Source organism: Rhinolophus hipposideros, assembly GCF_964194185.1.
Source record: "Rhinolophus hipposideros genome assembly, chromosome: 10".
NCBI lineage: Eukaryota > Metazoa > Chordata > Mammalia > Chiroptera > Rhinolophidae > Rhinolophus > Rhinolophus hipposideros.
This window is the reverse complement of record NC_138056.1, coordinates 27,639,374-27,652,550: the sequence shown is the minus strand read 5'-3', so window position 1 is coordinate 27,652,550 and position 13,177 is coordinate 27,639,374. Positions and strand designations below refer to the sequence as shown.

The 13,177-nt window shown below is 32.9% G+C and overlaps 1 protein-coding gene across 1 annotated transcript in view; it reads right to left on the bottom strand.

Moving 5' to 3' along the window:
• Positions 1–13,177, bottom strand: part of KIF18A (kinesin family member 18A) — a gene marked incomplete at its 5' end in the record, with an annotated part of 72,386 nt that overhangs the window by 52,728 nt on the left and 6,481 nt on the right. Inside the window, 5 exons of the mRNA XM_081063721.1 lie at positions 2,607–2,769; positions 6,847–6,959; positions 7,169–7,243; positions 8,663–8,839; positions 11,864–12,061. Of these exons, the coding sequence (XP_080919847.1) occupies positions 2,607–2,769; positions 6,847–6,959; positions 7,169–7,243; positions 8,663–8,839; positions 11,864–12,061 (726 nt within the window). The remainder of the gene's footprint in view (positions 1–2,606; positions 2,770–6,846; positions 6,960–7,168; positions 7,244–8,662; positions 8,840–11,863; positions 12,062–13,177) is intronic.

Here is a 13,177-nt window from a genome sequence, read left to right as displayed (position 1 = left end):
CCTTCTGCATCTGGATTATTTCACTTAGCATGTTCTCCAGGTTCATCAATGTCACAAACGGCAGGATTTTGTTCCCTGTTTTTTTTAAAGCTGAACGATACTCTATAGTATACTTAAAAATTGCTAAGGGGGTGGACCTCATGTTAAGTGTTGTTATTAAAATACTACTACTAATTATAAAGATGATGGGAGGAAACTTGAGTAGGTGACGTATAGGCTTATGGCATGGATTGTGGTGATGGTTTCACTCATGTATCTTTATCTCCAAACCCATCAAGTTGTATACATTAAATACTTAACAGTTTTTTGTATGTCTGTCATACCTTGATAAAGTAGTTTACAAAAGGGGCATTTTCAGTAAGAGAAGGCTTACTAAGTGTATACTTAGTAAATAAATCATTCATCTTGATAATTCAGATAGTTTAACAGTTACTGATAAAACTGGTATCAGTGATACATTAATAGACACTTCATGATTAATTTCTTAGCATATCACATCTTTCCCATTCCATAGGCTGAGAAAAAAGTGAAATGTTAGTTTTTTAAGGCACTATTTAAAATTTGACAGCTTTCAGACATTAAAAACAAGTAAAATTTTTATGTGTAATCGTTACTTCTGGGAAGATGGAAAAGGAGAAACACATGTGGGGTGGTGATTTAAGAGAACTGTGAAGTTACTTATAAGAGAAAGCTTTTCTAATATATGAATGTATCTCACATAATGCTTGTGTAATTAAATTCCTAAAAATAAAGTCAACCTTATCATCAATGAACACCAAAACTGGGGGAAATAATTATCCAGTATTTTAAAAAAATAAAATTGTTTTTTAAATGATTTTTGCTAGTCTGGCATTGTACACATCCAGGGCTGTGTGTGCACGTGCGCGCGCGTGTGTTTATCATACTTAGAACTCATGCTTCTTGCATTTATACCTTATTAGTCCTAGAAAATTCTAAGCCTTAAACTTTTCATATTATCCTTTGCCTTTTTGCACTAACATATCTCCAGAATATCTATTAGAGGAATGCATAAATTTTCAGTCTAACTTTCACGCAACAACATACGCTTTTTATCTTGTGTTAAAGATAAATGTATGTATATTTGTTAACATACACTATCTTTTTAATCTTGTGATTTCCTCAGATCTCTCAGTTTCTTAATTCTCTTCAGCTATATGTAACATTCAAAAAGCATGGGGACAAGAGCCCAGGCTCTGGAATCAGCTTTCTTGAGTTCAAATCATAGCTCTAACACCTATGAGCTCTGTGACCTTGGGCAAAAGGACTTTTATGTACCTTCATTTCCTCATCTTGATTATGAGGATAATATTACATAGCTCATAGAATTTTCTAAGAATTAAATGAGTTAATGTATATAAAGTGCTTAAAACATTGCCTCGTATTGTATCTAAAAGGTGACTTTCTTAATTTCAGGAAATAAATCTTTAGTTTCTGGATGTCTCATTTGTTCTCTTTTCATATATGGATGTTCTTTTATCATTAATTACTTCTTTGATGACTATTCGTTTTTATCAGATTTTATTTTATTTTATTTTTTTTTGATTTTATTTTTTGATTTTATTTTATCAGTTTTTATCAGATTGCTCTAATATCTGAAGTTTTGGGTATTCTGTCATTTCCTAAGACTGCTGACTGCCTTATGGTGAACTGTTTCACCATGTGTTTGAATTTTGGACAGTGAGTTCTCATCGGTGGTTTGAGTTGAGGCTCATTTTGCACTACTTCTGCCCAGTTCCCCACAGATTATCAGTGGTCTGATACCATTTTCTACGTGAACTTCTCACCTTAGAAACTTGCTACACAAAACACATGGATTGTAAAAATATTAACCTCAAATCCTGTGAAAAGTATATCTCTAATAAGTCTTCCAATGAGACGGGTGTTCACTTATCCCAGGCTTGGTTCCTTGTCTTTTTATGTTAATTGGTGAGATGTTTTCTTCCTGGGGTACCCCAATATGAAGGGTGCAGGCCTCTGAGGTTCTCCGCTTTATGTGGGGACTGCCATTTCTAACTCCCTGCCTCCCTTTGGGTCCCTTACCTAATTAGTGGTGTACATCAAAGGCAGGGTAGGAAAAGTGGTCTGCGTGTGTAGAGAGGGGAAGGCACTGTGCCAGTGCATTAAACAAATCAACTAAAAGTTGGTCTGTTTTTTTTCAGTCCCATGTAATGGAAATGCTAAGAAAGTCAGTGATAAAATATTCTTCCCTGGGAAAAAAACCTGCTATGGATCTAAGCTGTAAACTATCACCTGTACTTGGGTGGACGGCTTCTGCTGCCGCTCCTTAGGGACTCAAATCTTCCTGGTGTGTTAACTTCATTCATCTTAAGTGTCTTCATCAACCCTCAGAGAAGCAAGTGGCAACTGATAGTTTGTTTATTTTAGTTTCCTTTTTGTTTCTGACAATTAGGAATTTAATTTTCTTTCTTGTACTCTTACCTATGCATTTAAAACAATGTTTGTTACAGTTCCTCCAGTACTTCCAGGTGGTTAGAGGATGGGTAAGACTGCTCGTCAAATTTCTAGAATTCAAAGTCCCCATGTTTTCACATTTTCTAAAATTTAACCATAAAGTTGTTAAATACCTTTTCTACTTTGTCTTCGGAACACATCATTTCTATTTGCTTATGGCACTGCTGTTGATAGAATGATTTAAGTTCATTTTCTTTAAGTAACATTTCCAACTTCAGATATTCTTGTCTAATTTCCTCTCGATTCTGGAACAAGCAGTTCAGAATTTCTTGAAATCTACAAAAAATAAAACACTTTATAGACACTCACTAATTTTATGATAGATGATCCAGAGTTTACTTTAAGAAATGCACGACAAAAGATGTAACACTCACAGAATCAGACTCAATGATGAAGAACAAATTGGTTAAACTGATTGTTTCCTACTAAATTATGAAAATGTTTGGAAAAGGTTATTAACCATTTTTACTACACTGGTATTCTCTCTTTCTCCTCCAAGATGTAGGTATTATAAGGCCTTTGGTAGTAGTCGTATGCTGTGTTTTGCTTAGCAAAAATAAAGTGTTTGCAGGAAAAGCATGCTAATCTGGACCTCTACTGTCTCAATTTACAAGGCCCCAGAAACAACACAGTATTCTGTGTTGTTTTGGTGTTGGCTCACTGTGAAGAAATAAGCAGTGGGTGGCATAATCATATGGTGCCTCCATTGACCCCTAGGGAAAGTGAGATAGCCAGTTTTTCGCTTCAGAATTTGTTACAGTGAAAACACACCACAAAGTTAGGTACCCCTGACAGCCTGGCTAAGTGTCAGATGACACTGCCAGGACCCAAAACATTCAAGTTTACAATGTGGTAAACCTAGAAAAACCACTCCAGTGTGTTTCCTCCGAAGGACAGTATAGATTTGTAGAATCAAAGTTGGGAGTTTTGACACACATCTTCTCCAAAGGCATAAAGACCTCAAGGTGAATAACTTATGAAAGCCCTAAAAAACCCCCCTCAATCCTGCATCCTCTGGGTCAACAGAACATTACTTATAGCAATATTCTAATTTTATAAAAACATATTACACCTTTCAGTCAATCAGTACTGAGCTACAGTAACAGTATAAACAGTATAAACAGTCACATACAGGCAAAACTCTCAAAGAAAAATTAACTGTGAAGCCTTTAAAATAAAACTGTAACAAAGTATATGTACTTAAAAATAAATGTTCTTGGCTAGAATTTTAGATATATTTGTAAGGATCTGTGGTAAAAACACTGCCAATTTACGTCAGTAGTTCTTAATGAAACTCTACTGGGAATGAATATAAACCACAACACATCGACTTGACTGCAGTTTTGTGAAACTCATAAATATTTCATAGGAAATATATACGGACATTGCAATTTCACTGTATTATATTACAACAATGCTAATACCAGTAAATGAATTGATACGTTATCTTTAGGTTATAATCAAAGATAATTTCTTAGTTTTTCTGTAATATTGTACCCAAGGACATAGTTAAATATTTGTCAATTTTGTAATTCTGTGGTGCAGAGTTATTTCAATTAGTGATGTTTAGTGATTAGGATGGAAGGAAGGGAATTAGTATCAAAGGTTTTCAGAGAGCTCCTTAAAAAACCTTATCATTTCAGAACAGAAATAGTGTTAAGGGATTGATAAATAATACATATTTTTTAGTCATTTAAAACATTCAAGTAACTAGAAAACAAAAATCTTTGCCAATAATTTTAGGTGATCTGTAATGAATATTAAATTCCACAAAATTTTCTTGGTATAGTCACAAGTGAAGTTTTATAATTACTCGGTATAAAGAGTAATTGTACTTTCTTTTTATGATTTCTTTCTGAATATTATTTTTTCAAATAGCTTTTATAGACAGCAAATATTGTATATTCTTTCCTTTATTTAAACATCATAAACATGTTAAGGTTTTTTAAAAGACACTTTGCAAATTCATGACAATAAAAAAGTTATATGCAACAGTATGATTGATATAAAATGTATTTCGTTTATTTCTTTCACGAGACAGTTACTTTTGAGGAAAATGACAAAGGGTATAATTTTATCATTACCTTCTTTATAAATACAAGTTAATTATTTGACATATTGCTTGATTTAAAACTCAAAGTTTTTATTGTTGGTTAAGTCAGGATGAAACGTGAAAAATACCCAAATACATGCTTATTTCATAGCTCAGGCCATCTCCCTTCTGAATCATTTTACCATAAAAAAAGTTCAACAATTTGAAGCCATCAACTCCAGAAGTCTACTAACTTGCAAGGTTTTAATTGGTAACCAGATCTGGTTAAGTAGTGCTAAGTAATTCCATGCAAGCAAATGACTCCAAATCTGAGCAGTTGGTGACCTCTTTAATTTTCAAGAAACTTGCATCCAAAAACAGGTATCTGGTTGCATGAAGACCAGTTCCACATTTGATTAACAAATAAAATAATAATCTGACTACTAATAATACATCACAGTTAAAAGCTTTCTTTGATAAAACGAAATGAATAATGAGGCATCACTTTTACTTGTTATTTTTTAAAAGATACTGTAAAATTGGTGGGATATGACAAAAAGCATCATAAGGCTAATAAAATATAACTATTTTATTTTGACAGTGGGTTAGGGGAATTAATAGGAAATAATTTTTAAACAGTTCAGGTAATCTCCAGTATAAACTGAGCTCTTGTATAATAGCAATATATGGGTCAACTTTATGCTATATAAAAACCTGATTCATTGTCATTGATAGAAAAAACTGTTTAATTACTTATATTTGTGAAATAGAATAGTATAGGAACAAAAGGATTAAGATTTGAAAGAGATGATTTAAATTTCTTGTCCATATCTGTAAATGAGAAAACAGTACCCCACTTTAAATTGCAAAGGGTTGTTGTAGTGATCAGATTAAATTAATATGGGCCAAAAATCACCCAAAGCTATAAAGCCATCACAATAGTAAAGTGTTGTTAGTATTAGAAGTAGTTATCTTGGCATTTAGGGTCAACGGAGGCAGAAAAAATATTTTTTTCAAACCAAGGATATTTTACGTAAATTCAGAATACAAATCCAATTTCAAAAAGGTGTTGTACCTGACACTAGGTTGAAGACTGCTGTTGACTAGTCTTCCTTACATACACCAAGATACCTTCTACAAACTCTAGAATTCCAAAAGAGTGTGAATAACCATTGGTTTGAGTTGGGGTTGTTTCTCATACTAATGATAACAGGAAATTGGCTCTGGGCATGTCAAATAAGTGTAACTTTACTGAACTTTAATCAAAGTCTAACAGAATCCCTTACTACAAGGCCTCTCAGAGCCTTTAATATACTGATGTACTTTGGAAATCTTTTAGATTCCTTAAGAATTAATTTCCAAACTTATTTGATCCAGGAATTCCTTACTGTCTTAGAACCACTGAAGATTCATAGTCTTTAAACTAGGATCCCATTGGGACAATTTGGAAAACTGTCTTAATTGCTTAGGGGAAAAGTACTTGTGAGGACTGTATTATTAACAGCTTTTTTTCTTTAAATTTACCTGCTAAGAAGCTTGGTGCAAAATTCTGTATCATTTTATATCACTCAGAGATGTTCTTTCAAATAATTAGCCCCTTAAACTCATTTAAGTGGATTATTACGAGTTACATAGAGTCAAGAAAGGGTAGATAAAATCTACATGAACTATACAAATAACAATAATGCCACATGCAATCACCTGAATGTTTGTGTGTCCCTCTCCTCCCCGCAAATCCACGTTGAAACCTAATACCCAAGGTGATGGTATTAGGAGGTGGGGCCCTTTGGAGGATATCAGGTCATGAGGGCGGAGAGCCCACGGATGGGACTAGTGCCCTTCCTCTCCAGAGAGGTCTTCCTCTCCTTTGGACATGTGAGGATTTCAGAGGTCTACAACCTGGAAGAAGGCTGGCACCCAAGCATGCCGGCACCTTGATCTTGGACTCCCAGCCCCCAGAATGGTGACAAATATCTATATATGTTTTTTTGTTTATAAGCGAAGCAGTCTATGGTATTTTGTTATAGCAGCCTGAATGGACTAAGACACCTGAGAAAAATAAGAAAACCGCTAAAAGCTAATTTCATAAGTGACATAATTGGCTTTACCTTCTCCATCTTATAAATCCTGGTTCTTCTCACTATATAATCACAACTAAAATTATCTAATCTCTAAAGTGTACAATATAAAGAACAATCAGTGACTGCTTGAATTCAGTTGAGAATACATATAAAGACATACTTATGCAACCAATGATAAAATATTTGAAAAAATTTCAAAACAACAAAATCTTCAAAATGAGATCTTATTGACATTTTTACCTTTCAATTTCTTTTTCCTGAGGGTCTGAAATCATTAATTTTGCTTTGTTATTTTCATCAGCAAAGGCTTTCTGCTCTTCATAGGCTTTTAGTTTTTCCTTTAACATTAAAATCTAATAGAGAGAAACACTAGTTAAAATACAAAACAAATTATTTGTTTCTGTTACACATGGCCACAGCAAAATTTTAGCTGTGTAAAATGACTGAATCAGCCAGATTTCAACTGTAATAGAAAAACATGTCAAATTTTTAGGCAATTAAGATTGCAGAATTCCATAAAGGAGGAACTGGGGGAGATTAGCATAACAATGTAGAGACATACCTCTTCCTTCTGCTCATTACAGATCTTGACATACTGAGTTATATGATTGTCGAGGTGAAGAACATTGCTCTTCAACTGTTAAAAGATAGAAATTATGATTGTGTAGAGAGAAAGATAAGAATCACAACCACACAGTGATATATATGAGCAAATGGCATTATATCCTCATTAATTCAGTTCTGTGAATTCAGAATTTGTGGCAAGTATAATCACATGACAGTCTTGATCAATTATGCTCATGTTTAAAATCTATGACAAGAGGATATGCTGAGGACATTCACTATGTAAATGCAATGATAAAGAAATTGCCTTACTGAGAAGTTACTTTTAAGAACTTGCAAAGCATTCATTCATTAACAATATAGTAAAAATCACCCACTTTCTTTTTCTCTGACTTCTAAGAAATTCAGAGATAACTTTAAGTTCCATACATTTGTAAGTTCAATCAGTTTTTAATGAATTCTTGTTACATTAATCCTTTTTATAATAGTAAGGGAAACTTGGCAGCTATGGAATAGTGGAGACAGCATTAAGCATATAAGTCTAAATATTTATTTCAAAGCCCTGCCCATCGCTCACTTAAATGACTTAAAATTTATTTCTTAAAACTCTGAGCATGGGATTCCTCAACTGTAGACCTAAAAATGCCTTCCCCAACGAGTTGGTTTAAGGATTACATGAAAAATATGTGTGAAAAACTTTTGTATACTTATATAGTACAACCATTATCAATTATTTATATAAATAGTATATGAATATTTCTCTAAGGAAGGCAATAACCCGCTCATGTTTATACAATAGGAGTAGCAGAGACGTAAGTGGGAGGAGAAGTCATCACACCAATTGAGTTCTAGGTCTCTTCAAACCCTGAGATCCTGTGATTTTTAAACATGTATTATCTTTGACTTATATATTTTTAAACTATCTCAAATTATTGACGTAAGTAATCATTACTATATTGTTGGTGCTAAGAAGAGATTGGTTACATCAATATCATGTATGCGGAAAAAAAATATTTTAAAAAGGCTATTTGCTTTATAAACTGAAGCAGATATTACATCTCTTTTACAGATGAAGCAACTGAGTTTGGAGGAATTACCTAACATGTCCAAGGTTGTCAGGTAGAAGGTGTTGGTGCTAGGCTAAAGCACTGTCATCCTAGGCTGCCACAGATGTGTTAGAACCTTCACCAATTATTCCAGAGTGCCATCAAAATATCATGTGCCATGATGTGAAAAAAGATTAGAAAGAAAGGCACTAAAACATGCTAGCTCCCAAAAGACTAAATAATAGTATCTATTATATATGTAATTAAGATGCTTAATGGTTTAATTATCGAAGTTAATGTTCAATTAACCCCAACCTTAATGATATTTCTAACCCTGTCTTCTAACTCATTAGTAGAAATACAACTCTAAATCACTATTTCGTTAGAATTACAAAAATAATATGCACTCAGTACCCTTACAACAAAGGCAGAGTCAACACACTTACTGAAGATTTAATGTCCTTTGCACGGTTAGCATACTTGAGAGTGTTATATGTGTCATCGTAGCTCATAGAGGAAGGACTAACAGCAGCTATCATTATAGTTTGACAGTTGCCTCCAAGAGAATCCTTTAACAAGCGAGTGAGCTTACTATTTCTGTAAGGAATATGCTGATTCTTTCTCTGAAAGAACAAAAAAAGAATTCTTGTGTCATTTTTCCACATTTAAATGCAAACCTGCTACCACTTCACTTTAAGAATTTAAGCATTGCCCAACTTTGCCTAGAATTATGATACAATTGGAGATGTAAATGATGATAATGAATCTTATGGGACTATTCAATGAATATATTTAAGAAATGTCTTATTTAAAGATTATATCTCCATCTGAATAAATATGAACTTTGGTTAATAATAAAATATCAATATTGGTTCATTAGTTGTGATACGTGTATCACATTACTGTAAAATCTTAATAACAGGGGACACTGAGTGTGGGGCATATTTAACAAAATTTTTCTGTATTCTCTCATTAACTTTTTCGTATCTAAAACTATTCAAAAACAAAATGTCTATTTAAAAAAAAAAATCTTCATTTCTAAAAAAGAAAAAAAATACAACATATATGACCTATACAAATATACCAGAGGAATAATAAGAATTCTGCATGGCATAGAGTTGCTTCTCTTATTAAATAACCATCGAAAATTGATATAAAATAAATGATAATTAAAATATTAGAGATATTTCATCTGAAAGTTGAAATTCTAAAGTTTTCTTTTACTTAAAAGATATAGTTCTGATTTTAAACTATCAAACAAATTTTCCAAGAAGTACAACTTCTATGTAAAAACAGAGCATTATAATGTTAAAATAAAAGCGACCTTATGTTATCCAATGTAAATCTTTCATTTACAGAAGAGGAAAATGAAGCTCCCAAATTAATTGTGCAATGACTTGCCTCAGAGTTGGAAATGGGCCCTAGATTCCCCAATTCCCAGTAGTACTGTGCTTTCTATCAGAGTAGTCTTTCCCAAACAGTGTGGAACATGTACTGCTGGTGGTACTTGAAATGATTTTTGTTCTTTTTTTAATATTAAATTTATTGGGGTAACATTGGTTAGTAAAATTATATAGATTTCAAGTGTAGAATTCTATAATACATCCTCTATATACCGCATTGTGTTCACCACCCAAAGTCAAATCTCCTTCCATCACCATATGTTTGACTCCCTTTAACCCTCTTCTACCCCTCCTTCTCCCCCCTTACCCTCTGGTAACCACTAAACTGTTGTCTGTGTCCATGAGTTTTGCTTGTTTGTCTTATTTGTTTGTTGTTTTCAGTTTTATATCCCACAGATGAGTGAAACCATATGGTTCTCGACTTTTCCTATCTGACTTATTTTGCTTAGCATGATAATCTCAACATCCATCCATAGTGTCGCAAATGACAGTATTTCATTTTTTCTTATGGCTGAGTAATATTCCATAAGGAAATGCAAATCAAAACCACACAGAGATACCACCTCACACCTGTTAGAATGCCTACTATCAACAAGACAAGTAATCACAAGTGTTGGAGAGGTTGTGGAGAAAAAGGAACCCTCATAAACTGCTGGTGGGAATGTATATTAGTATAGCCACTATGGAAAACAGTACGGAGGTTCTTCAAGTGTCCTTTGACAGATGATTGGAGAAAGATTTGGTAAAATTATAAACAGTTTAATTTTAGAAAACCAACTCTATACCATACTGTCTGCTTACATGTTTGAAACTTTAACTTAGAATATGTCATCTTGCTTTTGCAATCTTCATGTGATTTCAGTACCTTGCCTATTTTAAAAAGATTCCACAAATGATTTTAATATACTTTACACTAAATCAAAATGCAACATTTTGAAGAGTTTAACAGTAATTTTTCTAAGCTTTTGCACCTGCTTTGAACTTAAATGATCATATTTTAACTTAAAAAAAGTCATTTCTTTCTGTTTTTACAAATACAGAAGTTGTCAAATATGCCGTGCTCTAGTAAGTACTTCTGGCAGACATTAGAGGTAAAATAGTTTAAATACCCCAAAAGCATCTAGTAAACATTAGATGTTTCTCAGTGATTTAATTACATTTTACATCTTAAGTTCCTCTCTTTCTCGCAGAAAAATCAACATTCTTTAATATTTAACTTGATTTTATAGCATATGAAATAGTAACCAGGACAGATTTAGTTTTCCTAAAATGTGTCTTGTGTCTCTATGCCAATTCAATTATCATGCTTGCTGTGCAGTGATCATCAAATGGTAATTTAAAAAATCAAGTTCAAAATAAGTGATGAGAAAGTACCATAAAATATTAACAATCTGATATTTAATACTTTTTTTTCAGCAAATTCTGGTTATAAAACTGGAAATTAAAAAAACACTGAACCACATTTTTTGGATAGATACCCAGGAGAGGGATTGCTGGGTCATATGATAATTCATTTGTAATTTTTTGAGGAACCTCCACACTGCCATTGCAACTTTGTTTATGGTGGCCAAGACATGGAAACAACCAAAATGTCCTTCAATAGATGAATGGATAAAGAAGTTGTGGTATATATACACAATGGAATACTATTCGGTGATAAGAAAAGATAATATAGGAACATTTGTGACAACAAGGATGGATCTTGAGAGTATAAGCAAAATAAGTCAGACAGAAAAAGCAGAGAACCGTATGATTTCACTGATATGTAGTATATAAACCGAAAACAACAAAAGAACAAGACAAACAAATGAGAAACAAAAACTCATAGACACAAACAATAGTTTAGTGGTTCCCAGAGGATAAGGAGGGTGGGGGGTGATAGATGAGGGTAAGGGGGATCAAATATACGGTGATGGAAGGAGAACTGACTGTGGGTGGTAAACACACAATGGGATTTATAGATGATGTAATACAGAATTGTATACCTGAAATCTATGTAATTTTACTAACAATTGTTACCCCAATAAATTAAAAAAAAAGAAAGAAAAAAAAACACTGAACTATAGCTTTACTTGATATACCAGGCTTTATGTTGTCTTTGCTATGTATATAAAAATTATTGAAATATTCTTGTAATTTGATTTATAATAGACCCTTAAAACAAAATTATATTAAATAATACCTTTCTAGAAATTATACATACATTAATATTTCAAAATATTTAGATAAACATGTAGTACCTACCTTTGTGTCTGCTAAGGCATTGATGACATTCCCAAGAGCTAAAAGTGATCGATTAATATTGGTGCCTTCTATAAAACGGGCTCCGTTTGCACTGGTAGTACTGGCTCTTTCAGACCCTGCCAGGTCAATGAGTGACATCTTGGCAATTCGGACATTTTGATTGATACTTGCTGTTTTGTCTTGTTGTCGCAAATAAATCTTTTTAAATTACAGAATAGGGAAAATAAGGACAAAATTTAACAAAATTAGAAGGGAAATGTACAGTTTATTTTTAAAAGAGCATGAAATCAAAATTATTTTCATTTTGAAAACACACCAAATGAGGTGTAACAGGACTGGCCGACATCCAAGGGTACCAGAAGTAATTACCAAAGTTGAGAAAAATCTGAAAATAACTCCTGGACTGACAGAAGGTCAAAACAACTACCATTTGTATTCCGGTAACCCTTGAACCAGAACATAGAATTTAAGAGAGGTAGGGGTAGGACACAGGTCCTCAAGAAAGAATGCTCCTAAGAGAAAACCAAAGGCAGTGAGTGGTCAGAATGCTTTGCATGTCTGCAGGGATCATTCTCAAACATTATTCCAGTTCTCAAAATTGTTGTGTCATTATAATTTAAAAATTAAACATTGAAAAAATAGTATAATAAAGAATACTCTAACGTTCAATAGCGCATTAAAGCGCAACTATTTTAAACTACTTTGTAGCTTGACTGAAATAAATTTGATGGTAAACTTGAAAGATAGGGGGAAGTTTAGCTATTATTCTACTATAAAACTCTTTTGCTAAATTTTCGTATAAAGCAGGGTCTAAGACATTTTGGAAAAGTCTCAACGTCACAGGTAAACATTTCTCTCAAGACTACTATTGATCAAGGAGGAGTAAGTGGTAACAACAGAAAAGATTAATAAAATTTTGTGGGCTGGAGACTTTCTGAATGACTTGATTGACTCAGATATGAATTCTTTCAACTACAATTTCTTTGTATAAAATGAGTTCTACACAGCATAATCCAGGATACAGCTACATAATCATTTGGATTTTAACATGAGTAGGAACTATAAGAAATACTAGCTAACCAACCCTGTAGCTCTTTTCAGTACTGTATTCCTAAAAAAGTACTCTATCCACTGAATTGTGCTTCTTTAAGGAATGCAACTACTTTACATGGCCACTATGATGAAATCTTTTAGAAACTGAATCAGTATCTCCCCAGCTTATTGATTCTGTAAATCTAGATCTATAAAAAGAACGTTTGCTCTGAATACAAGATGTTTTGGAAATATTAAATATTTTGTGAAATAGAAATATTA